General features: G+C 38.2%; 4 protein-coding genes across 11 annotated transcripts in view; 1 reads left to right on the forward strand and 3 right to left on the reverse strand.

Annotated features, from left to right (window-relative positions):
* LOC307004792 (uncharacterized protein) overlaps nt 1-11804 on the reverse strand; it is a 30892-nt gene extending 19088 nt beyond the window's left edge. The window contains exons 1-19 of one of the 3 annotated variants that reach the window (XM_079624279.1): nt 11385-11804; nt 11023-11216; nt 10801-10899; nt 10595-10690; nt 10385-10495; nt 10187-10310; nt 9401-9826; nt 8749-8995; nt 7524-7702; nt 7214-7439; nt 6643-6791; nt 5977-6226; nt 5700-5818; nt 4651-4891; nt 4444-4550; nt 3996-4245; nt 3743-3852; nt 2382-2640; nt 2132-2286 (exon numbers count right to left, since the gene is read on the reverse strand). In XM_079624279.1, coding sequence (XP_079480405.1) covers nt 2132-2286; nt 2382-2640; nt 3743-3852; nt 3996-4245; nt 4444-4550; nt 4651-4891; nt 5700-5818; nt 5977-6226; nt 6643-6791; nt 7214-7439; nt 7524-7702; nt 8749-8995; nt 9401-9826; nt 10187-10310; nt 10385-10495; nt 10595-10690; nt 10801-10899; nt 11023-11216; nt 11385-11412 — 3370 coding nt within the window. In that variant the 5' untranslated portion in view covers nt 11413-11804. Of the gene's footprint in view, nt 1-1685; nt 2287-2381; nt 2641-3742; nt 3853-3995; nt 4246-4443; nt 4551-4650; nt 4892-5699; nt 5819-5976; nt 6227-6642; nt 6792-7213; nt 7440-7523; nt 7703-8748; nt 8996-9400; nt 9827-10186; nt 10311-10384; nt 10496-10594; nt 10691-10800; nt 10900-11022; nt 11217-11384 lie in introns of those variants that run through there. The other 2 variants (XM_079624278.1, XM_079624280.1) reach the window with 2 other exon arrangements.
* Nucleotides 11805-12053: 249 nt separating this feature from the next.
* apex1 (APEX nuclease (multifunctional DNA repair enzyme) 1) lies at nt 12054-16484 on the reverse strand. Its single transcript, XM_079624315.1, has 5 exons — nt 16191-16484; nt 15693-15818; nt 15446-15609; nt 13949-14141; nt 12054-13329 (listed from the first exon to the last, which is right to left on the reverse strand). The coding sequence occupies exons 2-5, from the start codon at nt 15751-15753 to the stop codon at nt 12815-12817; spliced, it is 933 nt and encodes a 310-aa protein (XP_079480441.1). The 5' UTR covers nt 15754-15818; nt 16191-16484; the 3' UTR covers nt 12054-12814.
* Nucleotides 15268-19503, forward strand: osgep (O-sialoglycoprotein endopeptidase). Of its 6 annotated transcripts, none has more exons than XM_079624312.1 (15): nt 15793-15904; nt 16242-16317; nt 16488-16561; nt 16710-16779; nt 17009-17131; nt 17251-17370; nt 17449-17624; nt 17794-17889; nt 18001-18050; nt 18143-18221; nt 18326-18391; nt 18486-18576; nt 18666-18741; nt 18862-18960; nt 19191-19503. In XM_079624312.1, exons 5-15 carry the CDS (start codon nt 17017-17019, stop codon nt 19228-19230), a joined length of 1008 nt encoding a protein of 335 aa, XP_079480438.1. In that variant the 5' UTR covers nt 15793-15904; nt 16242-16317; nt 16488-16561; nt 16710-16779; nt 17009-17016; the 3' UTR covers nt 19231-19503. The 6 variants fall into 6 exon arrangements, with proteins under 6 accessions (XP_079480439.1, XP_079480438.1, XP_079480437.1 ...); XM_079624311.1 differs by having other exon boundaries at nt 15796-15904; nt 16488-16551; nt 19191-19346; XM_079624309.1 differs by having other exon boundaries at nt 15815-15904; nt 16242-16405; nt 16488-16551; nt 19191-19346.
* Nucleotides 19504-20866: 1363 nt separating this feature from the next.
* LOC307004815 (uncharacterized protein) lies at nt 20867-24791 on the reverse strand. The gene is made up of 4 exons (XM_079624317.1): nt 24601-24791; nt 23011-23733; nt 22888-22920; nt 20867-21763 (listed from the first exon to the last, which is right to left on the reverse strand). The coding sequence occupies exons 1-4, from the start codon at nt 24614-24616 to the stop codon at nt 21714-21716; spliced, it is 822 nt and encodes a 273-aa protein (XP_079480443.1). The 5' UTR covers nt 24617-24791; the 3' UTR covers nt 20867-21713.
* Nucleotides 24792-25736: the final 945 nt, after the last annotated feature.

Raw genomic sequence — 25736 nt, forward strand, 5'->3', positions numbered from 1 at the left:
TTGCCGTGTATACCAGCCACAGTGGCGGGTGGATTATAATAATGCTGCGTTCGCACCAAAACAGTTCGAAAAAAATTCGCATCCACCGAGGGACCAGGACAGGACCACCAGACGCGCATAAACGCGTCTTTACATTGACTTAACATTGAATGTATTAAGTAGTAACCAATAAACACATGCTGCGAGTGATTTCATTGTACGGATTGGACAGCCTTTGTCAAAGAATGCGGTTGCTAAGTAACAATAATACACTTTTGTCGAGTAACTCTTTTGATTGGTTTTCAACGCTGTGTGTCACGGCGCTGAAGAGACCGTTATACTGTATAATTTATACACATAGCTAAGTTGAGAATACAAATAAAATAAAAAGTGAAAGGGAAATTATTTTTAACCATGCGCGCGCGCTCTCTACACTGCTGAAGAAGCGCGGATGATCTGAAAACACAGACAAGCTGGAGTTCAGCGATCTTTATTTGAGATTTTCTACTTAAATTAAAGTGTCATTCAGTCGGTCTGTGTTCTGTCACGAGCCGCTTGCGCTGTTTGTGCGACTAAATCTGCGATCAAAATGCAGGCTGATATCCAGCAGTGTTTTTAATGTTGATCATATATGAGCAAGAATGCAATGTTTCCCGAATATCCACACGATTTCAAATGTGACATTGATTTTATACAACAGTAAACAAAAGGGTAACATTTAAGTGATGTACTGCGTTTAAAACAGTATAGTCAGGCTTATTGCTCTATTTTGCAACGAAATCTGTGGCTTTGAACGAATCGTGAGATTCAATGTGACTCGATGACCGCCACCTACTGGCTATTTTAATATAATATTTGTATTAATATTAAAAAGTTTTTTAACATTGCATATTTATTGAACATCGTTTTATTTAAAGCATTATTTATTTTTAAAAGGTATTATAAAGGTTAAAAATTAAATGAAATGTATTAAAGGGGGCGAATATTGTCCCTTAATGGAAAAGGTGTGACTGCAGTCTAAGTGGAAGAGAGGAACTTAGGAAAAGGGATATGTAGAATTGCACAAGTGCTACTGCTAAAGAGTGCAATGTAAATAATTTCTCATAAGCTTAATTGAATGGCCTAGAGAGAATAATTATGACATTTTCTGTCTAAAGACTACATATAAAATAGCTACCTAAAGTAACTGCAGTTTACTAAAAGTAATGACTAAAAGTTTGCATTCATAAGCATTTTCGTCTGAAGATGAAGACTAAGACTGAATCAAAAATGGTTGCCAAAATGAACACTGGCCTACACACACCAAGCGCACTACAACACTGTTGCATATGTATTAAATATGACTGATCATTTAAATAAAACGTTTTATTTAATTCAAGTAGCCTACATAGCCTACATAATTATTTTCCAGGGTTTAAAATTTATAGAGATTTGATATTTTCCCCTCATACTTATGTTGGAATGGGTACGAAGTTGGCATTGAATTTCATTTGAAATGGTATTAAAAAGGTCTTAAAAAGCCTTGAATTTAAGCTGGAGGATCCTGGGGGTACCCTGAAATAAATAAAAAACATATTGAAGCAATTTCTTTCTTGCAATTTGAATTCCGGAAAAAGTGGCTGGTAAAAAATATAAGTGGCTGGTAAAATTGGGCATCCACCAGCCACTGTGGCTGGTGGACAAAAAAGTTAATTTCCCACCCTGATGTAATTTATTCCTGTGATACAAAACTTCAGTGTCACATGATCCTCTAGAAATCATTCTAATATGCTGATTATCATCAATGTTGAAAACAGTTGTGCTGCTATTTTTGTGGAAACTGGGATAATTTTTTTCCAGGATTCTTTGAGGAGTAGAAAATTCAAAAGAACAGCATTTGTTTGAAATAGAAATCGTTGTCTATACTATCATTTTTGATTCATTTAATGTCATTGTTGAATAAGACTTAATTTCTTTCAAAAAGAATCGTTCAGACCCAAAACTTGAACGGTAGTGTATATTTCTTGGTAAAAAAAAATGTTTTGCATATACACTTGACATAATAAATGTGAAGTATGTACATTTTCAATGTTAAAATAGATTCTCCTCATTCTCCATTTGTAGTCTGATGCCTCTAAATTGTGTGCACATTATTTTTGCAGTTCAGAATCACCTGAGCTCTGTGCTTTTGCAGACCTGCTAGGGTTTTTTCTCCCAACTGTCTCTGGCTCCTGAGCCGTGGTGGTTTCAGTCTCATCTAGAGGGTACTTCTCAAATATTTTATTTAGCTGCTTGAAGAACTTCCACTCCACCTGCTCCCCTTCATTTCTATGGGTTGAGAAAAAAAATATATATACGTAATTATAAAATTGTATTAGTATATTTTAGTATTCCATTTTTGAGGTCAAAGTTGTTGTATCTACCTGTAATTATCAAGACACTGGCGGTAACTGGCCTTCAGTCTTTTAATCCTGGAGCGACACTGTTCGTCTGTCCTGCTGTAGCCCTTCTCAGCCATGACCAGTGCGATCTGCTGGAAGACAGGTTTGCGTTTGACGCAACCTTTCAGCCTCTCCTGGATAGGGTCGCTCCCCCAGATGGATATAAGTGTGTGCGTCTCACTGTCACCCCATGCCAGCTTTGGCCCGTCCACAGTCGGGGGTTTGGAGAGAGCTAAAGAGTCTGGACACGCAAACACATTTCACAGGTCCAGATGCATCACCTGCATATCTTCACAAATTATATTCAAACTTTTTGATATCATGAAGAACTTGTTTAGAGATCCCAGTTAGAAAGGGAGACTATGGCTACATTACATTAATCCGGATACATTTGAAAATGCATCTTGTACCTTCCATCCACACTGAGATCGCGGCCAAGGCATTTTAAAGATGCTCTCCAAAGTGGATACATTTCAAAATGCCTTTTCTGTGTTGTAGTGTTGACTGTGAAAATGGAGGTACGATGACACGTTTATACTAGTATGTGCCTGCTATGTGCTAAAAAATAAATGTTAACTCTGTCCCCACCATTGACAAAATATTCCGGATTTCATTATTTTCACTGTTATACGGTAGGGGGCGCAATCACAGATCTTCTAAAAGAGTACAAAATCTCCAGATCAAAAGACATGTGAAGAAGAAGCAGAAACAAACCATAGCATATGCAAACAAATGTATATACAAAATAACACTATCATCATTAAACAGCATATAAATCAAAACTGCCTAAGTTACAGAATGAAATGTCGACCCTGGCAGGGTTATAGGACTGCGCAAGCTTTGGGGGTGTTGATATGAGATCTAACCAAGTTATGTTTTGATCATCGTTCTGAATCTGATCTGGACGTAGTCGTTGACAATAATGTTTTATTCTCAGCTTTTTGCTCAAAATGTTGCTTTTTTATGAAACTTACCCACATTCATGTGTGGATTAAAAAAAGAATGTATGAAGCTAAAATGAAACACATTTTACACACGGTTTAAAAGCAGAGGCTCTGTTCTTTCTTTTGATATATTGCATGTTCAGATTTTCATATAACAAAATATTCTGGGGGCCATGAAAATGAATGTAAAAAATTATGAAAATCATGTAAAAAATTGCTGGCGGTAGCTGGACAAGCAGTTTGGAAAATAAACTTTTGGAAAACACTAGTGTGGACAAAGCATTTTGAAACTAAAAGTTTTCAAATGTATCTGGATTAATGTAGACGTGGCCTATATTTAGATTCATTAGATTAAAAAAAAGAAAAAATTATTTGCATGACCAATTTCCAGACTGATACCTGAATCAGAATCAGTTATGGATTCCAGCTCACTGATGTCCTGGTCATCAGATGTTCTGTCCTTTAAAATAATCTGCTCCAGTTGGTCATAGAATTTGCACTCCTCCCTGCTGAAAAACACATTAAAATGTAGAAACAGAATTGAAAATAGTATACCTCTATGTTCAGAATAGCACACACTATGCATTTATGCTGTGCAGTAAACAGTACACAACTATTGAATTCAGAACATAACCTTTAAGAACTCACTCACCCATCGTAGTAAAACTGGGACTTGAGTCTTTTTACACGCGAGTGGCATTGGACACCCGTTCTGTTGAAACCCAGTGCCATCATTCTCTTTGAAATATATCTGTATATGTGCCTGTTTTTCGGGCAGGACATGAGGCTGTGCTGCACACGGTCATCACCCCAGATATCCAGCAGGGCCTGTGTCTCCCGGTCGGACCAGGTCATCTTCCTGCCTGATTCAGATACGGCTACCATGGCTGCCTGCTGGTATTCTGAGGAAGAACGAGTGGATAAAGAGTTTAGGTTAAAAGAGAGAAATAAGAAATAACATTTTGCTTAAAGAAAATTAAGTCTACTAAATATTTTTCATTGTGACTATTTTTGCGGGGGTGAAATGTGACCTTTGAGATTCACCCAAAACGTGAGTGAATGAGTGAACGAACGAACACATAACCTTCAAAGTCACAAACCTGCATCCTGATCATGTTCATCAAAGACATCCATGGAAAAGGCCTCATCACCAAGAACCTGCTCCAGTTTATCATAGTATTTACAATCTATATTCTCTATGCCACATCTAGATGAGAACAATGTGGAGGACATTAATAAATCTCAGATAAAAACTTTTCATCCATTTTATTTTCAAAGTCAACAAGCAAAAATAAAGCCAAACTCACTTTTTCCTTTCGTAACACTGTCGGAAATTCTTTGTCAGGTTCTTGATTTTCCATCTGCATTGCTCTGGTGTTTTGAAGAATCCCTGACTGTTCAGTTTCTCTGCTATATCAGCAAACACGTGGCCGTTGTGGACGGATCCTCTCAGGGCTTCCTGCACCTCATCTTCCGCCCAAATGTCTATTAGAGCTACAGTTTCAGAGTCTGACCAGGATGCTGTCTGTTCCACCCTGCTGCCGGTGTCTGACAGAAGGAAACATGTTATTTTCAACTGGATTATTAGAAATGGGTATTAGGTATAATACAAAATCATTTTGGGGTTTCTAGCAAAAACATATATACCATAATATAAACCCTTAATTCAATGTACTATGTTATAAAATTACACATATCAAATTCACTTATCAAGAAATAAAATAATAGACATTTCATATCTGGCACATCAACGTTTAGGTGTCCTATTATGCCCTTTTACAAAATCTTGATTTTGTTTTTGGGCTCTACTAAAATAGGATTATAAGCTTGAATGTAAAAAAAAACAAAAAACATTATTTTCCCCATATTTTACATTGTTGCAGCACCTCTCTTACCAGTCTGTCAGTGACGTTCTGTTTAGTTCCTGTATCTATGAAGCCCCTCCTTCTGAAAAGCGCAATGTGCTCTGATTGGTCAGCTGAACCAGTGTGTTATGATTGGTCAATCGCTTCAAGCGTGTTTGGGAAATGTCCAGCCCCTTACCATAACCGCAAGTTTCAACTCACTACTAACTAACTCAACCAGGCCCAGCCCCTTTTTTCTGCGTATGCCTTTGGCAGGAATTATTTAAATGAGGAATATTGTGACGTGTTTGTTCTTGGAAGAAAACTCAAGACTATAATGGAGGTGTTTCAGGGAGTTCAAAAACAGTGTGCACTGATATAGAAAAGAACTCCCTTTGGAGTGATTATTCGCTTTGTAACTTTGCAGACCTTTTCCATGCTCAAACAGCATTACACACTAAAGAAAGTTGAGCATGTAAAAAAGCATAATAGGACCTATTTAATAAAAGTACCTGATTTCATGTCATTGTTGGATTCATTATCTCCTGACACTTTGGATGAAGCATTCTTTCGAAAAATGTCTTCCATCAGGTCATAGAACTTAAATTCTACACGTTCAGCTTCAGGTGAACTGCACAGAAAAAAAACACACACTGAAATGATACGCACATTCCATTAAAAATTCTATTTAGTGCTCAGGCCATATTCACAAATAATGTGCTAATGTGATTGCTCTCTTATTTAGAGCTGCATAACATAAATGTCTCTAGAATATGGTCGGCCACTGACCTGATGCTGTCCCTGCACTGCCTGTAGCTGATTTTGAGTCGTTTGATTCTGGTATGGCACTGCTCAGCGGAGCGCAGGTATCCGTGAGCGTTCAGCTTCTCAGAGATCTCCGAGTAGATGGGACCGTTGTGAGGGCAACGCTGAAGGTTCTGCTGGACCTGTTCATTACCCCATAACTGGAGGAGAATCAGCGTCTCTGCATCGGACCAGGCGACCTTCTTTCTGTCATCCATGCAGTTCATTGTGGTTTCTGTGTTGGGTGATCATAGGAGGACATGTATTAGACATTTTTGGACAATTACATCATGCTTAAAAATGTATAAATCCCCATCCATGCAAACTGAAATGGCTAGATCATCAAATCAATCAGCATGTCATCTTTGTGTTGAACGTAATTACAATACCATTCAAACGTTTAGGGGCCATAAGGTTTTTTTATGTTTATGGGAAAAGTGTCTTATGCACACCAAGGCTGCATTTAATTAAAAATACAGTAACATTGTGAAATATTATTAGAATTTAAATTAACTGTTTTTTAAATGAAATTTTTTTAATTCTTTCAAAAAAAAAAAAAAATCTTACTGACCTCAAAACATTAACAGTACACAAACAGCAGTGTATTAAAAAACAATAGTCTTCAGGAGAGTAACAGGAACGAACAGATACCTATTTCCTGGTATTTGTACACCTGGTATTCGATGTCCGTAGACTCCTCCTTTTTGATCTCTGATGAGCATGACTCTTCTTCATTAGCCATAATTCTCTCCATCTGTTTATAGAATTTAAATTCAACTTGCTCTTTGCTCTCAGTGCTGCTAAAAAAATTAAAGAACAGCACTTTCAGTCATTTGAAATAATACAACAGTGCTCTGTAAATTAAATTATATTCTATTGTCAGCTGAGTTTTGCTTTTCCTCTATCAGGAATTTGTTAAAGGGTTACTGTCATTAATTACTCACCCTCATGTCATTCCAAACCCATTTTTGATTAAATCTGAGAGCTTTCTGTCCCTCTATTGATAGCTACACAACTGACACTTTGACGCTTAAGAGATGGTAAAACTAATCCATATGAATTGAGGGGTTTAGTCCCAATTTTCTGATGAGACTCGTTTATATGATGAAAGGATTGAATTTAGGATTTTATAGACATGAGGGTAAGTAATTACTGAAAGAATTAAAATTTTGGGGTGAACTATCCCCTTTAACAATGATGTTGAAGATGCTAAAGCACTCACTGTTTACTCTCGTGAGACTGTTTGAAGCACAGCTTCAGTCTTTTCACTCTACTCTGACATTGCTCTGCTGTTCGGACGTAACCGTGAGCGGCCATCTTTTTGGAGATCATGGCAAAGATGTGTCCGTTCTGGAGAACCCCTCGCAGCTCCCGCTGGGTTTTGTCTTCTCCCCAGATCCTGATGAGGGTTTGCGTCTCCAGGTCTGTCCATGGGATATTCCTGGTGCCTTGAGAAGGTGTAAGTGAAACTTTGGTCAATAATACAGCAAGTCTAATATAGTTAATACATTATGTGCAGAACATTTGAGTACCCTCTAGTCCGACATGACCAAGAACATCCCAATCAGTGTCGTCTTCTGCCTGCTGTCCGGAGGATTCTTCTGGAATGGTGACATCATTAATGCTTTCTTCCTGTTCTGTAGAGTCTTTACGGCAGATAATTTTCTCCAGAACATTATAGAACTTCCATTCCGGTCTTTCTCCTCTCACACTGCCAAACAAACACAGATTCAGTTCGGTTATAATCAAAGAAAAGAAAAAAAAAAATCTAAATACAGTTTTAAAAGTTTCTTACATTTCAAAGATTTATATACACTACTGTTTAAAAGTTTGGGTCGGTAGGCTTGCATTTATTTGATCAAAAATACAGTAAAAATGGTAATATTGTGAAATACCGTTACAATTTAAAAGAAATGTTTTCTATTTGAATGTATTTCAAAATGTAATTTATTCCTGTGATGCAAAGCTGAATATTCAGCAACATTACTCTTCAGTGTCACATGATCCATCAGAAAAACATTCAAATATGCTCATTCTAATGATCAATGTTAAAAACAGTTGTGGTTTCATATTTTTATGGAAACAGTGATATATGTTTTCAGGATCCTTTGTTGAATAAAAAGTAAAAAAAAAAAAAAACGTATTTGAAATAGAATTTTTGTAACATTATAAAGTGTTTCTTTACTGAAATATAAAAGATTTAACTTCTTTAAAAAATAAAAATGATAAGCTGACGGACTCCAAACTTTTAAAGTGTAGTGAATGTCATGTCTCTATGTCTTATGTAAAAAAAAATATATATATATATATTATTATTTTTACTATACACAAAGTTATTTGTTGGCCCTAAAATATTTATTTAAAGTCAACATTAAATAACATTCACAATCATAACAATAAAAGCAAAAACATTAATTAAGGTAGTAAACAGAGTCTATTTTGATTTCATGTCAACTTCAAATCAAGGTTTTTATTATTAAATAAAACTATTAAAAACATTTATTTTAATTGAAATAAAATAAAATATAAAAATTTGTTACAAATCTTAAACTAAAGGAAAATTAGAAATGTTGCCTTGACAATAAACTGAAAGTTTCAGTATAAGCACTAACATTATTTACTAGAAATAAATAAAACCTAAAACTTTAAGTAAAATTAAGATGAAAACTAAAAATATAAAAAGAAAAGCTAGTCACATTAATAAAATATAACAAAACTAAAACAAAACCTAAAATAACACTTTCTGAATTAACTCACATGTTTTCATGGCACTGTCGAAAGCTCATTTTTAAGCGCTTTATCCTGGTGTGACACTGCTCTGCTGTTCTGGTAAACGCTCTCTCGAACATCTTCTTAGAGATGAGGTTAAAAATGTGTCGGTTGCGGGCACAGTCTTTTAGACTCCGCTGGACGCTGTCTTTCCCCCATATGTCAATGAGGCAGAACGTTTCTTCCTCTGACCAAGGAACTTTTGAAGCATCAGAGGTCGGGTAGGAAGACTCTTCTGGGTAAATAAAGCAGAAAAGCATGTAAATCAGCTCAGTTGTTCATATTATCATTATTAAACTAGATTTTTAGCAGTACTTGCACAAGCTAAAGCCATCTTCATGATGCTAAGGTGTTGTGGGTAGATGCTAAAGTATAATACTTAGCATGAAGCCTTAGCATGCACCACTAATAAATGAAAACAGAGGAATTTAAAGTGAAGATTTAAAGAGGAACTATTATGCACTTTTACAAAGTCTTGAGTTTCAGTTCAGAAACAGTGTGCACTGATATAGAGAAGAACTCCCTTTGAAGTGAATTTGTAACTTTGCAGACATTTTTCATGCTCAAACAGAAACATTACACACTAAAGAAAGTTGCAAGCATAAAAAAGCATAATAGGTCCACTTTAAAATGAACTGACCTGTGTATGCCCCCAAATGATTGATAAATGTGAACTCTCTGGACACTTCTGCACTGTCGTCTCTTTTCCTTTTAGAGGATTTCTTCAAGTTTTTTTTTATGTGTGTCTGATTCAGCTCTTCACCAATAGAGCTGTCATCATAACTGTTCCTCTTTTCTCTAGATAGGGCATCCATGATTGGCCAGTTTTGATCATCATCCTCCTCCTCCTCCTCTTCATCTTCTCTCTCCTCTGTATCTATTTTGAATTTTCTCTTTTTAGACTTGCAGCTGGGCGTATCCAGATCAGTGTGGCAATCATCTTTGTCTTGACCATCTAAATCGGCTCCCGATTCAGATTGGTCGCCAGATTCTGTGTGATCGCTGGATATGACGACTCGAACCAGCGGAGGGAGAGATTGCGATGAAAATGTAAAGCTGTTATGAGCTGCAACAAAGAGACAAATTAAACCTCAAATTAAAAATCCAGGTGTCGGATGGACATGATACATAAGTAAGAAAGCTGAACAAAAATGCTTCTGGGGAGAGTAATTAATTGAAAGTAGTAGGGCAGAATACATAAATGTTAAATGTCACTGTCACCTTAATGAAACTGTCCCTTTGTAATTTCGGTTTCATTGGTGAAACTGTTCTATTGTCATTTTAACTGCATAGGCCATTTGATTTACAACTACAAACACAGATGCAAGTGACTGAAACAGTCAAAGTTGTTTCTTGTATTCACATTATGCAAATGCATCTGATATAATCTTTCAGATATGGCACTGTTTAACGTAAAAACTTCTACCATTGTCCTGAAGATTTCCATTAGCTCTGTGGCGTTCAAGCAGGGTCTTCATTTGCTTCGGGACCGAAACTGAATGAATGCATTCCTCCAGAAGAGACGGACAGGCCCTGAGGCAAGAGACCGCCTGAGGAACAAAATCAAACCAATGGTAAGAGAAATAACACAGTAAGTGTTCTTTACTGATGTTTCTTGATGTACCTGTGACAGGTCTGGGACTGAAATCATCCGGTCCAGTTGTAGGAGGAAGTCTTCCATAAGTTTCTGTAGGTTTTTGTCAAACTTGGGTCCGTATTCATCTGGGAAAATGTTCTATTAATTTCAATGGGTTGGGAAAAAAATTATTTCATGACAGGAAGAAAAACAGCAAAAACCAAGTGAGTTGTGTGACCATGATTATGTGTTTGTAACCTGGAAGAAATGCTCCCTCTTTTCGGGGTTGCTGATTAAGCTCCGAATGAGGTCCAAGAAGCAAGCCTCAGATTCCTCCATATCTTCATCAACAACCTGCAGAAATATGTTTGAATTTTAATCTAAGCACAAACAAACATGATGTTTCAAGCAGACAACATGCGCTGTCAACAACCTCCAGATGTGGATGATTTGACCTCACTGACCTCATCACTGTTGACACAAGGAGCACTGATTCGATCTATGTGAAGCTGAATTTCTTCCAGGTCGTCCTGATGTTGACCACGACACAGCTCCAGAAGACGCTGTGCAAAATAACAGAGACAATACTGGAACCATTGGCCTCTTTAGAAACTGAAAAGCCATTCATCTTTTACAGGGTGGATCCTAAATGTTATCTGTATTTTGTGTACTGTGACATATCGTACCCTTGCTCTTAAGCCAAGTATAAGCTGAGCTCTTTGATGGTCATTTAGAAGCTCTGGCACAGTCTCTGTCACCATGATTACAAACTCCTCCAGCATCCTATAGTGCTTCACCTGTCTCTGTTCTGTCACCTGCCACATGGCTGCAGACAGTAACCTCAAGGGTGGAACCATGAAGCTAATCAATGAAAGAGGGTCTGATAAAAAAAAAACAATAATAATAAATAAAAAAAACAAGACCATTAGGAACCCATTTTGACTTTATAGTCTGGATTTAAATTAGCCTATCTTCTAATTGCATTGCCATTTTAAAATAAATAATTATAATCTATTCCAAAAAGACATTGGGATAAGTAATTACTTACCTTCGGTTTTTGTCCACAGAGCTTCCATTGTTTACAACTTCAATCAACTTTAAACAATCTCGAAATTAATATTTTAAAAAGCAGTGTAACATAATTTAGAAGAAATGCGCTATAAAACGGAATACTTTTTAATTTCGATGGGCTTTCCACCTGACCATTTCGTTCGTTTCAAAACACTGGACTGAACGACACAGATTCCGGTCTAATCCGCTTTGGTCTGGTCTACAGTGTAGTTCGAGTTCTCCCTCTGGTGGTGCAAAACCACATTATGCTAGTTTTGCGCAGGCCATCTCACAAACCCAGCTTCCAAACCATTCTTTCGACTCGCGATTGTTTTGTATGCTTTTTACTGTTAATATGGTTTCGTCTAGACTGGTCTGGGACAAGGAGTTCAGAAACATTCTGGATTTATGTTCATATTTAAAAAATGGAAAAACTGAGGGGCTTTTATTATGAAGGATGTGGCCATGGATTTATCTCATGAATACTTAATTTTATCAGCCTAACGTTGCTTTGGTAACCTTCCTGGAGTTTCGATCACGTGTTCTTATTAATATTCATAAGCCAACGTCAACGCCTGCCATTGGCTAAAGTCGCGTTACGTAATTGACGTTCATGAGTCATATAATTTATAATTCAGCAGTCTACAATTTAAATATAATATAATTCAATTATTATCTACCATTTTGGTACTTAAGATTGGACAACGACATAAATGTTGGATTTTGTAGATGTAGATCACTATTTGTTTTAAAAGAAAATAAAACTTCAATGTTATTTGTAACTACTGCTCGTTATATATTAACTCCAATGTTTCTTAATGACTTAAATTAAAATTATACGGTTTAACAAAAAAAACAAAAAAAGATCAGAGGCTTGTTTTTTTTTATAAACTACTTTATTTCAAATCTTTATGTGATATATGTAAGATTTAACTACAACTAACTTCACTAAGTTGGGAGTCTTGTAAAATCCAAAGGTTAAAATAGCACCAAAGACAAAATCCAAAAAATATTATATCACATCATACATCGTTGTAGGTCAAGGTATTTTACAAGCTTCAAAACATTTTGTTATAATCACAGCACTGAGACAATGTTTATTACAGTAGTTTGGCAGGGTGTTGTCATTTTAGATAACAGGAATTTGTCTAAAACATTTTAGTGTCAAAACAATCTATCAATCGGATTTCAAGAGAGCAATAACAGCATTTTGAACCAAAGCTGCAAAACTACAAGACAATTTGATTAACCAACCATGACTTCTTTAATATATGTCTCTAGCACACATATTTTTATATTTGGACATGTATTTGGTATTTAGAAAGAAAATGCTAATCTAGGACTAATAGGACTGACTAGGCCCCTCTGTGTATATGCATGAAGCAGTAACATGTGGAACTGAACGGTTGTGGCCCTGGGAAACCTCACCTACACAGCCAAATACAGGGTAATAGGACAGTGGTCACTTCCCATGGCCGTGTTTCGGATCTTGCTGTCACACAGACCCGGGAGCAATGCGGCCGACAGCACAAAGTAGTCCAAACGCCAGCCGACGTTTTTGGATCGACAGTTCATCATGTAGGTCCAGAAGGTGTAGGCATTAGCTTGCTCCGGATACAGTTCCCGGAAACTGTCGGTGAAACCGGCTTCAAGAAGCTGAGTGAAGCCCTCACGCTCCTCTGGGGTGAAGCCTGCGTTCTTGCGGTTACCCTTGGGGTTTTTAAGATCGATCTCTTGATGGGCCACATTCAGATCGCCACACAGCACCAGGGGCTTGCGCTGGTCCAAGCTGCTCAGGTAGGCCTGGAAATCCACGTCCCAGGTCTTGCGGTAGTCCAGACGCACCAAACCACGGCTGGCATTGGGCACATACGCCGTGACCAGGAAGAAAGATGGAAACTCAGCAGTGATAACTCGACCCTCTTTATCATGCTCCTCTTTACCTATTTTCAAGCAGAAAGAGATATCAAGCTTACAGAAAACTGGAAACCAAAAAGTTTGGACAAGAGTATATATAAAAAAAAAAGAGATATTTAACATCAAATAGTTTTATACTTTTTCCATGAAAAGAATAACAACTGATGAAAAATAATAATTGAAAAAAAAAATTTAAATCACACAGCATAAAGACAAATGTGGGTTACCAGACATGTGATCAGCTCTGGACAAAAAAGTTAAACCAGTTTCTCTCCAATCCAATCTGACAATATAATAATATTATTAAAATGATAAGAATTGAACTAATAAAGAAATATAGTACTGTCGCAAAAATATTATTGCAATACAAATGAACTAGTATTTAAAGCTGCAGTCTGTAACTTTTTTTGTGTTCAAAATGTACAACATTTATATAATAAGCTAGTATATGATGAATCCATTTTCCAAACTGTGTTTTTATCTTATCCTGAATCACTATGGTACACCTATAATAAGTGTTTTATTGGGACTATTGGTACCACTGTGGAGTAGCCCAGCACCTGCATGACTCGTCATAGACATAAACGGAGAGAAGTTGCTCCGGCTACAATGTTCTTCCGCAATAACATCCCTAGTAACACTTACCAATACCATAGGTGACACTGAGGGGTTCGGTCTTGCAGAGCATGGCCACTCCACTGTAACCCTCTTTATCCTCTGACCCAGCCCAATACTTGTGGGGATACTCTGGCATTTCAGTGATAGCAGACGGCAGGGCTTTCTCAGCGCACTTGGTTTCCTGCAGACACAGCACGTCTGGGTCCTCCGTACGTACCCACTGCAAGCAGACAACAACAAAGGAGTGGAAAATGGTCCATATTCCTAGTAATCTGACATGGACTAACACAAATGCGAAATAAAGAGACAGAAATGGGTTAGAGTGTTCAAGAAGGACCATAATAAACATGCAAAACAACCATTGTGTTAAAAGTGTTTCTTTTACACTTTGTCAGATATTACCTATCATGTAGAGTGATATAAAGCTGGTTGTGAATATAAAAGCGCAGCAAAGTTTCAAAGAGTTTCAAAGTGAAGATAAATTTAGTTATTGTCTCACAAAAGAAAGAACCAATTCTGAACTTCCTGAAACGAGTCGTCAGTAATTCCAGTCTTACTTTCAGCACAATCCTATGTAGAATTGTAACAAATTTACATGATGCCCGCCTATGGTTTTCATTGGCTGCCCGTGAATGTCTACTTTGACCCTCAAACACTCTAGTTGTAGCTGAGACTGGAAGATTTTGGTTTGTGTTATCAACATGTCGAGAATATACTGTTTTCTGTACAGAAAAAGCGAATCCATTTAGCATGTTATTCAAAAGGATGAGATTGATTCCATAAAACTGACGCCCTCGTTACTGTTCGCATCACTGTGTATCAAGTGCGGAGAAAGCTCGGGAGCTGAAATTCAGATATGGTATATTATATATATATATATGGTGTAAAAACGTCTGAGTGCTGCCCTCTTCAGGTTGAACGGTGGCTACTGCAGTTGAATTTTCCTATTGGAAGTTGTGGTGCCCTGTGACATAAGAGGGTACCAGCTAACCACGCCCTTGCCTCCAGAGAGATGCGTCTCAGGTGCACGCCCCCCCCCCCCCCTCCACTGGGCTCTGTCCACTTTTCCAGCATTTTTCAAATATTCCCAGTGGGTGGAGTCAGGCTCTGACCAGGGGTTTAGTTACCCTTTAAGGATGGGGTCAGGTGAAGGTCATCCTTTTCATTGCATGATTTAAAAACACCCACCAGTTTGAAAACACCCACAAATAAAAAATGCCCACTTTTGTTCCGTAGAAACCCCATACTCAGCCATCTGACCAATCAGAGTAGAGTAGACCAATCACAACAGACTGGGATGTCTGACCAATCAGAGCAGAGTAGGCTCTCAGAGAGGAGGGGTTAGAGAGACTTAAGCCTTGTGAGGAAAAAGCAACAACAACAAAACGAGAGAAAAAAAAGTCCAGGTGCTTTTTGACCTTGGATGGATGAAAATCTATTGCAGGAGACTCAAAAACAAAATGATGAACCTTAAAATTAGCATTATAGGGGCACTTTAAATGTTGAGTGCATGTGATCTCTTACATCAAGGCCGTTCTTTTTGACCCATGCCCGCAGACCATCCACATTCCAGGAGGTGATTTTCATGTTGGCTGCACGGTCATCTTTACTGGTCATCTTATCTGGAGGATCTTCATACAGAATTGGGGCCTCTGGCTCTTTCCCTTTTTTCTCTTTCTTTGCAGGTGCTGTGACAGAAAGGGTAATGTTATCTGATATAATCTGTGAAGATGCCAGATCTTTTTCTTATATAGGTTGCAAAACAATGTACCAGTTCCATTGCCAGTCTCCCCATCCACAGCTTCCTCGTTCTTCTTGGCTCTTTTGGGCATGTTTACAGTTGTTTTAAGACCACACACACGAAAGAAACTGACGGCACACACACGTAACGTTACACCTACAAGAGAGGACATGCGCAATGGAATGTGTAAATGTTCATGAATCGTGCGCTGCAAGCTATGCAACCGTCTAACAACAAAGACCGTAAGAATGTAACTGTTAATTTGTTCGAACACAAGCGACCAAAAAACGTACATAAACTGCATAAACCAAAATGCATATGCTTGCAGTGTGCTGAAATAACGAACGAATATAAATTATAATTTTTATTTAACAGTCGGTAAATTGGCCAAAATGCGGCCTGAATGAATGAAACAATAAGAACCAACGTCTCGCGCACGCTCAGAGTTTGGACATGTTTACATTGATCGAGCTGAAAAAATCATTATATAAATTTGCATTCCATTATATACAGATAGCTCTTTCTTACCTAACACTTTAATCTTTAGTTGAGATTACACTGATAGCTCAATCTGTGCAGGACTACGAATTGCTCTACACGGACGGACACGAAGCTTTCGGCAGTGTGGATGAGGCGCACGTTTCCTCATTAAGAGGTGCTCGAGATATTGCCTGGCTAAAATAAGTGTTGTTTAAAAAAAATAATAATAATATAATACAGTACATTTTCAGTACATTAGAAAGGTATTGGCTTTTTTTATTTTAAATACATTCATATTGCTTTAAAAAGATTATTATCCCACTAAAACCCATCAATTTCATCCAGGCATATTGTTAAAGCCCTATTGAAATATTGTGAATGTTATGGTCTTACAGCCAACGAGTGTGTGGTAAGTAAAAGTAAGTGTGAAGAATATGTGGAAATTAAGAGATTAAGCAAGTCAAAATTATAAATATTTAGTATATGCATTAGTATTGTTAACCAAAACCATGATAATCCCGATATCTTAATCAATATTATTAATGACCAGGCTATTTTATCCAACAGCATGCTTCACAGAGCTCCGTGACTTCCTGACATCAGCAGAACTAATTAAACTCCATTATATTATATACAGGTAATGCACTACCTATACATATATATATATATATATATATATATATATATATATATATATATATATATATACAACTTAAGTGTATATTTTAAACCTGTTCGTTTGATATTACATTCAGAACATAAGAAGAGCACTTTTGCAGCACTTACATTAAGACTTGAACTTTGAGAGAGAGAAAAATTAATGTAGTATTTTTTTAAATCAAATGACTCCTGTTTCATTCTCAAAGAAGACACCATGACTGTGGTGATTGGATTTGAAGGCAGTGCTAATAAGATTGGTGTGGGTATCATCAGAGATGGGGAAGTTCTGTCAAACCCCCGGCGCACGTACATCACCCCACCTGGCCAAGGTGAGCTCTTCAGATCACCAGTCAATCTTCAACTCTAGTGAACAGTGTCATTTAATATAAAAGGTGCCACTGTTATTTCTTAGTACTATTTTATTATTGCTTTCTTATGATCTTCTCAGGGTTCCTACCTGGCGAGACGGCCAAACACCATCGCAGTGTGATTCTCACTGTCCTCCAGGAGGCGCTTGATGAAGCTGGGCTGAAATCTGCAGACATTGACTGTGTGGCATACACTAAAGGTGAATGGTTTTACTTACCTGTAGCATACTGTGCATTTTTCCACACTACTCCGCTCATCAAATATCTCTGATGTACAGGGCCAGGAATGGGGGCCCCTCTGGTGACAGTGGCAGTTGTGGCCAGGACAGTCGCCCAGTTGTGGGGCAAGCCATTGCTGGGGGTGAACCACTGTATTGGGCACATCGAAATGGGCCGTTTGATCACCAATGCCCAAAACCCCACTGTACTATATGTGAGCGGAGGAAATACTCAGGCAAGCATTAAAAAGTCTTACTCATTGAACAAAACGTTTGTTTTTTAAAATTAGTAAAATATATACTATAATATATAAAATATACTATAATATCAAGTGCAGACAAGTCAATATCATATATCCTTCTTCATTTCACTCCTTGAAAGAATTACAATGCAATTCTCTTCAGGTTATTGCATATTCTGAACGGCGTTACAGAATATTTGGAGAAACTATCGACATCGCTGTGGGAAACTGCCTGGACCGGTTTGCCAGGGTCATCAAGGTCAGTGCTTAATAAACTTCAAAACACATATCTTATGTTTGTTTGGTTGATAACCTTGTAGGAGGATTGGAAAATATACTTTTCAGGTAAAGATTTTACCTGTATTCACAGATATCAAATGATCCCAGTCCGGGGTACAACATTGAACAGATGGCAAAGAAGTAAGTTTCCATGCACTTTAATGGTTCATGTCAAGCATTACATATCTAAATTGTGTAAAAGCATTTGGTTGATTTATGTATGCATTTTTAAGGGGAACCAAGTTCATAGAGCTGCCGTATACGGTGAAGGGTATGGATGTGTCATTTTCTGGGATTTTGTCTTATATAGAGGTGAGATGAATAGCTGGGAGAAGCATGTCTTTTGTTTCTTAAAATTCTGTTTGCAGTTCTATAAAAAAAATCGTATTCTCCCTCAATAATTTGTTCACATGCAGGACGCTGCTCACAAAATGTTGAGTACAAGTCAGTGCACACCTGAGGATTTGTGTTTCTCCCTACAAGTGCGTATTTGAATTATGCTCATCATGCTTCCAATAAGACACACATTAATTTATGATTATAAGAAGTGACTAAAAATTCTTATTGAATTGACAGGAGACTCTGTTCGCTATGCTGGTGGAGATCACAGAAAGAGCCATGGCTCACTGCGGCTCTCAGGAGGTTCTGATCGTCGGTGGAGTCGGCTGTAAGAGAAATACGCGTGTTAAGTCTCATTGCAGGACTGGGTCTCCTCATTGCAGTTTTGTCAACATCTGAATGTGTGCTCTTTTGCAGGTAACCTGCGTCTGCAGGAGATGATGGGGGTCATGTGTAAGGAGAGAGGTGCTCGAATCTTTGCCACGGATGAGAGGTGAGAAAGGATCGCCTTCTTTCAGGATGTCACTGCTGAAAGAACTCATGATAGCTTGTTCTCATTACATTGAGTCAGTGTCATGGTTCTAAATCTCTTCATGTGACATCGTGCCTTCAGTTTTTGTATAGACAATGGAGCAATGATTGCACAGGCCGGTTGGGAAATGTTCCGCTCGGGTCAAGTCACAGAGCTGTCAGACTCCTGGATTACACAAAGGTAAACAACTTCGCAAATAACCATCACATCCAGAAGCTAGGCATTCGGTTGATAAAACGTTTTGCTTTGTGCATGTTTTTTGCTTCCCATAAAAGATAACAGTGCTATTTTGTCATTAGGCTAGTGATTTTTCCATTGCATGCTGAGATTAAATAGACCCGAGATAACAGTTGTTTCTCTTGTTTAACTGTGACTGTGATCATTCATTAACAGTCTATTGTGTTTTTCAGGTACAGAACAGATGAAGTAGAGGTCACATGGCGAGACTGATGTTTTTGCTGCAACTGATTGCTTATCAATATAATTTGCACTAAATGTCAAGTTGTAATCCATTTTTTTTTTTCAATAAAGTCCATGCTCCCATAATTCAATATTCATTTTCACATCATTGTCAAAAAAAGTGTTCGCACTTTCTTTTAGTCCTGTTCACCATGTACATACTATGTACTTATAGTTATTACAATAACTGGGTTATAACTAGGTACCAACCCTAAACCTACCCATAAACCAAAAACTTAACCCATGTAGTTACCTTATATTACCAGTATTTTCTTATGTAAGTACACTGAAAGTACACATAAGTGCAAGTACTGTAGGGCTTTATATACCAGTAGAAGGCAGAATTTGTTTCTAATATTTTTGTAAAAACATTGACCTACAGCTCAAATCTTTTGATAACATGATGTAAAGTGCTGTATAAAAGCATTATACTTACAATCATGCATCATTAACATTGGGCAATATGGCATCATTAAATACTGGTGTTGGTGAATCAGCAAAGATGTTAATCCAAGATTATTTAATTTAGAGCCAAAACATTATGACCAGTCATAGCAGGTGAAGTGAATATTGTTGATCATCTCCAAACAAAGCCACATATTAAGGTCTGGTTAGATTAGATGGCAAGCAAACAATCAGTTCTTGTAATCAACATGTTGAATACTGGAGATGGGTAGGAATAAAGATCTGAGTGACTTTGACAAGGGCCAAATTGTTATGGCAAGGCAACTGGGTCAGAGTATCTATGAAACAGCAAGACTTGTGGGTTTCTCCCGGTCAGCAGTGGTAAGAATTTACCATCAGTGTTCCAAGGAGGGACAAACCACAAACCGGTGACAGTGTTGGGTGCCCAAGGCTCATTGATGCACGAGGGCAACTAAGGCTATCCCGTCTGGTCAAAGCCAACAGAAAGTCTACTGTGGCACAAGTCACACAAAACTTTAGTGATGGTTATAAGAGGAATTTGATCAAAACTCACACAGACCAGAGTACCTACGATGACCCCTGTCCACTGTCAAAAGCACCTACAATGGGTATGCGAGCGTCACAGCTAGGCCTTGGAGCAGTGGAAAAAAGGTTGTCTGGTCCGATGAGTCCCGTTTTCTTTTACAGCATGAGGACGGCCGTGTATGCCGTTTACCTGGGGAAGTGATGGCACTAGGATGCACTGCGGTACGACAAGACCGTGGAGGGAGTTTAATGCACTGGGCAATGTTCTGCTGGAAAACCATGGCCATTCATGTGGATGTAAATTTGACATGCCAAATACCTAAACATTGTTGCAGACCAGGTAAAACCTTTCATGACCATGGGGTCCCCAGGTGGAAGTGGCCTCTTTCCACAGGATAATGCACTCTCCACACATTGACCAGGAATGGTTTGAGGAACATGGTTAAGAGTTCAAGATGTTGCCCTGGGCCCCAAATTTGTGCAGAAGCAACAAGTTTGATGCACAGCGACTCCACTCCGCAACCTACAGGATTTGAAGGATCTGTTGCTAAAGTCTTGGCACCAGAAACACAGGACACCTTCAGTGGTGTGTTGAGCCCATGCCTCGACGGGTCAGAGCGGTTTTCGCAGCACGTGGAGGACCAACAACCTATTAGGCAGGTGGTCATAATGTTTTGGTTCATCACTTATTACACCCCATGCAGACAAGCGGTTCATAAATACAAATGGACTCCTGAAATATTAATTATTCATCTTTTTATTTCAGATGCATTTCTGGGTTGTACAAAAACCAGAAGACCATGAAATATTTTAACAAGTTTATTCATTTTTATTATGCAACACTGTTCGATTAAATCTCTGAACACCTTCCAGTGTAAATTATTTTTATGTTTCTAAAAAAAAAAAAAAAAATGAGGTCATACACAGCAACGGATTCCTATTAGGATTCATGACCGACATTCAATCTGGGTGAAATATATATATTAAAAAACAGCATTAAGACCAATAGACATTTGAAGGTGCTGCCATAACGTGCCGGCTGCACCTCTGTAAACTTCATGAGAACAATTTTTGTGGGAAGAAAGGGATTATTGTGGGAGGGAAGACTGATGAAAAAGACATTCTGGATTTTGTTCTAAAAACAAGCTCAGTCTTTAGAGAAAGGGATGACATGTTCAACTACAGGTCAGAAAGTGCTTGACTTAACCACTCGCACACAAGTAGGAACAAGGGAGGAATAAAAGGGATTTCTTAACTGTAAAACTGCAGTTCACTGAAATAAAATTGCAGCTTGATAACGCTTTTTTTCCTTAAAAGAGAATCCTCCACCATTAAAATGACAGAGGTATGCAGAGGGACTCTGCGCCTGAGGCAGACTCTGTTGTAAGGCAACCGAGAAGTTCAAGACATCGATCTTCAAAGGGGAACAAGTTCAAAGTGTCTCGGTAGAAATGTTGAGGGGACGATAACCTGAGTGCGGGGTGTGTCTCGTATGTGTGTTTTTGAAGCTGTGTTAGTGTGTGCTAGGCGGGCGACTCCAGGGCGTTCTTGTACCAAACAACCTTTCCAGGGTCTGAAAAACAAAAAGAATGACAGTCTAAAAATAGTAATTCTTCTCTTTCATGGATATTAATAAGTGGTCAACCGATATAACCAACCAAATCAGCCAATATTTGGCATTTATAATTACTTGCTTTGGCAGGTAAGTTTTCCGTTTTAATGATGTCAGAAGTGTTACTTTTACTTTGACAAACTCAGAGCGTCCTAGCTCCAGTTTTCATTAGTTTACTGTCTGTCTAACAGTTCTGTACAATACATTATTATAAAGAACTGTTAAACAAAGTAGATGTTATATGCAAAAAGTCTAACTTTCCATTCTTTTCTATAAGTAATCGAGGCAAATGCTGTGATACTTAAATCACCCACTGTTTCATCAAATATGCACTTACATGATTCAAACAAGCTTTTGAAAATCGAATAAACATTTAACAAATCTTGCAAATTCTGAATTTGTAGACTGCATAAAAACATTTACTGTGTGTAACGGTTGGTTCATGTGTGCCGGATGTGGACAAGAGAGTTCAGCTTCACTGTGGATGCACGATGGGCAAACTTTAAACCCTTGATTTCAAACTATGCTGCACTATATCCAGTTGGCCACTGTCTAATTCATGTCCTATTCACTGTGTGCTGTGCGTAAAATGAACATTACCTGTCTTTAATTTAGAAAATGTATTACCAGATTATTGAGTGCACCGTTGGTTACAGTGTTTACTTGTGTTTTATACATTTTTCTAGCAATTTCTTTCTTTATTACAAATACTATAGTAGGATTACAAAATCAAGAAGTTAACATATAAAGTATAAATGTTTATTTTAAAGATTTTTCTATCATCAAGCCCACCTGAATACAATTATTTTCAGCAGTTATGCAAATGTTGTTATCTTTAAACAGTGAGAAACAAATACATGTAAGATTTGAAGTGGATCAAAAGCTTTCATTAAATTTATACATGAATTTAACAATACCCATTCTTGTCTTGGACAACTTATTAACTTTTTTGATCCACTTTAAATGTTGACCACTGTATGTATGCGCGCATATATATATATATAATCCCTGCTCTATAAGGTCTCAGCATTGGCCGTCAAAAAAATTATATCGGTCGACCACTCAACGAAAATGAAGACACCAACCTTGTTTTTGTTTCCATAATATTGCGTTCCATTCTGTGGATTAAAAGAAAAGAATCAGTGAGATAAAGCAGTGTGGTTAGACAACCCTTAATGTCTTGTGCAACCGCAACTATATGGTCTTACCTTGTGTGTGATACTCCAAGGCTTCTTCCAGGTGGCGACAGCTAAGCAGCAGCTCCTCCGAACTCTCAGAGCCTCTCTGGACCTGACTGGGCAGAGACTCTGAGGGTTTAACAGTAACCTCTCCAGCTACTGGATGGACAACTGGACTCTTCTCCTGGGGCACATCTGCTTCCGGGCCATCACTGATGAAACTCAGTCCCCACTGGTTCTGCAGCAAAACCCCGATACCAGGTGGTTCTTCTGCCGCCCCAACAGAACCTCCTCCTGCCTTCACCTTGGAGGCGTAGCTGACGGCCGGCTGCAGCTTGGCAGGGCTGTCTTTCACAGGGAAAGCAGGTGGAGGTTTAAGCAAAGACAAGCTGTTGTCCACCCATCGTTCTTTCGGACCGGTTCTGGAGTGTCTCTCATCTGAACGTGGCCCTGCTCTCGGGCCGTCTCGTCGAAAGCTTCTTGCTTTATTCTGGGTGCGACGCTCTCTGTCGCGGCTCGATGTGAAGGTCTGGGTGTGGCCCACCCCGTTAAGAGAACCTTCCAGGCTACTTGGTGAGGCTTGACGTTTATCCATCCCAGAGGAACAGCCCCCTCCTCCCCCACCGCAGCTGCCAGAGCCGGGAGAGAGGCGACGGTTTCGGATCTGTGGTTCTGATTTAGGGGGTGACACTAGGACAGCCGGATCACACAAGGGGTCGGACTCGCACACTGCATTACTTGACTCCCAAGCACCTAAAGAATAAATCAAATCCAATTATTCAACTGTTGGGAAACATTCAGTTGTCTAAAATCTTGTTTTAATCTAATGTTAATTTGATCATATCAAACCCTAACCATTACACTTACATTAATAACTAATATATAAATCTTAAAAACAATGCATGGGAGGAAAGCAAACAAATGCCCCAAGCAAAGTAACGTTAATGAGTCTTGAATCAGTGAGCCGTAGCAAGAAGTAACTGGAAATTTCTATCCGTCGCCTCCTTCACACATCTGCAAACTCGGAGAGGACTAACCGGAGAAACTAGGACAGCTCAGTAAAACATCTCCTACTAAACGTTTATTAATAACATCTCATTACAGATCATAGTGACGTTTTGATACACGATTTTTTACAGCACTGGTCTGGAAACGACACTAACGTTAACTTAACACGCAGACATTGGCACACATTTGATATATAGTCTAAATTAACCAAATAAACGCGTTTTAAGTCTGACCCACGGTTATATCGTTAAATATTTGTCAAAATATCATTACAAACGTTTGAATGTTTAAGTGTGTCGACATTGCTAACGCTAACAGCAGGCCGCTTATGTTTGGATGTTTAGCGCCCATAACAACCGCCTTCAGCAGAACAAACCCAAAGCGTCAGATAAAATAACAGCCACTGCTTGCTATTTCAGAGCATTAAAAATCTAAACGACAAAAAAGAAAGATATTAGTGACCTCGGAAAGATCCAAAAACAAAAGTTTCATAAGTCTCGAAAAAGCTCATTCCGTCCCGCTCGAGCACAAACAACTTAACTTCATGTTGCAAAACACTCCCGCAATTTAACATCCAACTCAAGCAAAATACAATTTAAAGACGACACTTACCTGTTTTGATATGCATTTCGGTGCGGTAAATCCGGTTTTTAAGAGCAGTTTGGACTTTATTGTGTGTGTTACGTGAGTATGTCGCGCAGCGGCGTGTTGCTTAATACGTTCATACGGAAGTGACAGTCACCAGGGGGAAATGGGGCTATGACTATTTCCGGTGTGCTGATGGCGCGAAGAAGAGAGGGAACGGCTCGTGAGCAGATTTGAAATTATGTTATGGATGATTGATAACTACAAAAATCTGACCATTATCTAGATTTTCATGTAGTTTGGTATAACATTAGAAGCATACTTAAAAGATATCTATATTTATGTACAGTTAAACTCAATCACTTAATTTGATAAAACGAGATACAATTTTATTAACAGAATATAAAATTAAATTATCTTCGAAAAAATTATAAAGTAGGCTATATTTTATGCTTAGAAAGGAATACAAAAAAGATCCCATGCAATGGCCATGCTATATAGTGTAAGTGTATAATGGACCAAAAATGTTGATGACTCATCCTGCACTACAAAGATTATTGTCCAATACAATGCTCTTTAGAATGAGAATGTCCCTTCCTTAATGCAACTTGCAACTGACTAGCTAGTAGCACATCATGGTTAATTGCAAGATGTATACCTACTACTGATTTGTCGTTCATGGGGTCTTTGAGGAAAGAGAACAAAACTGTCACAATAAGCATGTATAGATTCATGAAAATCTCTGGAGTTTAAACCTTGTCTCACCGTCAGTGTTCATTCTGTCCACTTAATCAATGTGTTTTGTTTTGTAGACGCAAGTGTGCCATGAGCTACTCCAGCTTTCCTCTCGATTCTCTCCTCAAGTTTCTGGTTATTTCCCTTGCAGCCTTTCCTGGTCTCTTCAAATGAATATCTTCATTACCTCTGATTTTTTGTTGCTTTCCCTCAAGTTTCTTGACCTCTTGTCTCATGGAGTGCATGATCAAGCTGCTTATCTGTGTTTTTCTGTTTGTATTGTATTTCGTCACTCGCGTGAGGAGGACACTCAGATTTGCTGATTGTTTGTGGTATTTGGTTTAAGCTTTAACTGTTGTGAACGTTGCCCTTCTCTCTGTGATCAGTCTCTCTGAAACAATCACAAACAACGACAAAAATGTAACGGA

The sequence above is a fragment of the Phoxinus phoxinus genome (assembly GCF_949152265.1).
Source record: "Phoxinus phoxinus genome assembly, chromosome: 9".
In the NCBI taxonomy this organism is placed as follows: domain Eukaryota; kingdom Metazoa; phylum Chordata; class Actinopteri; order Cypriniformes; family Leuciscidae; genus Phoxinus; species Phoxinus phoxinus.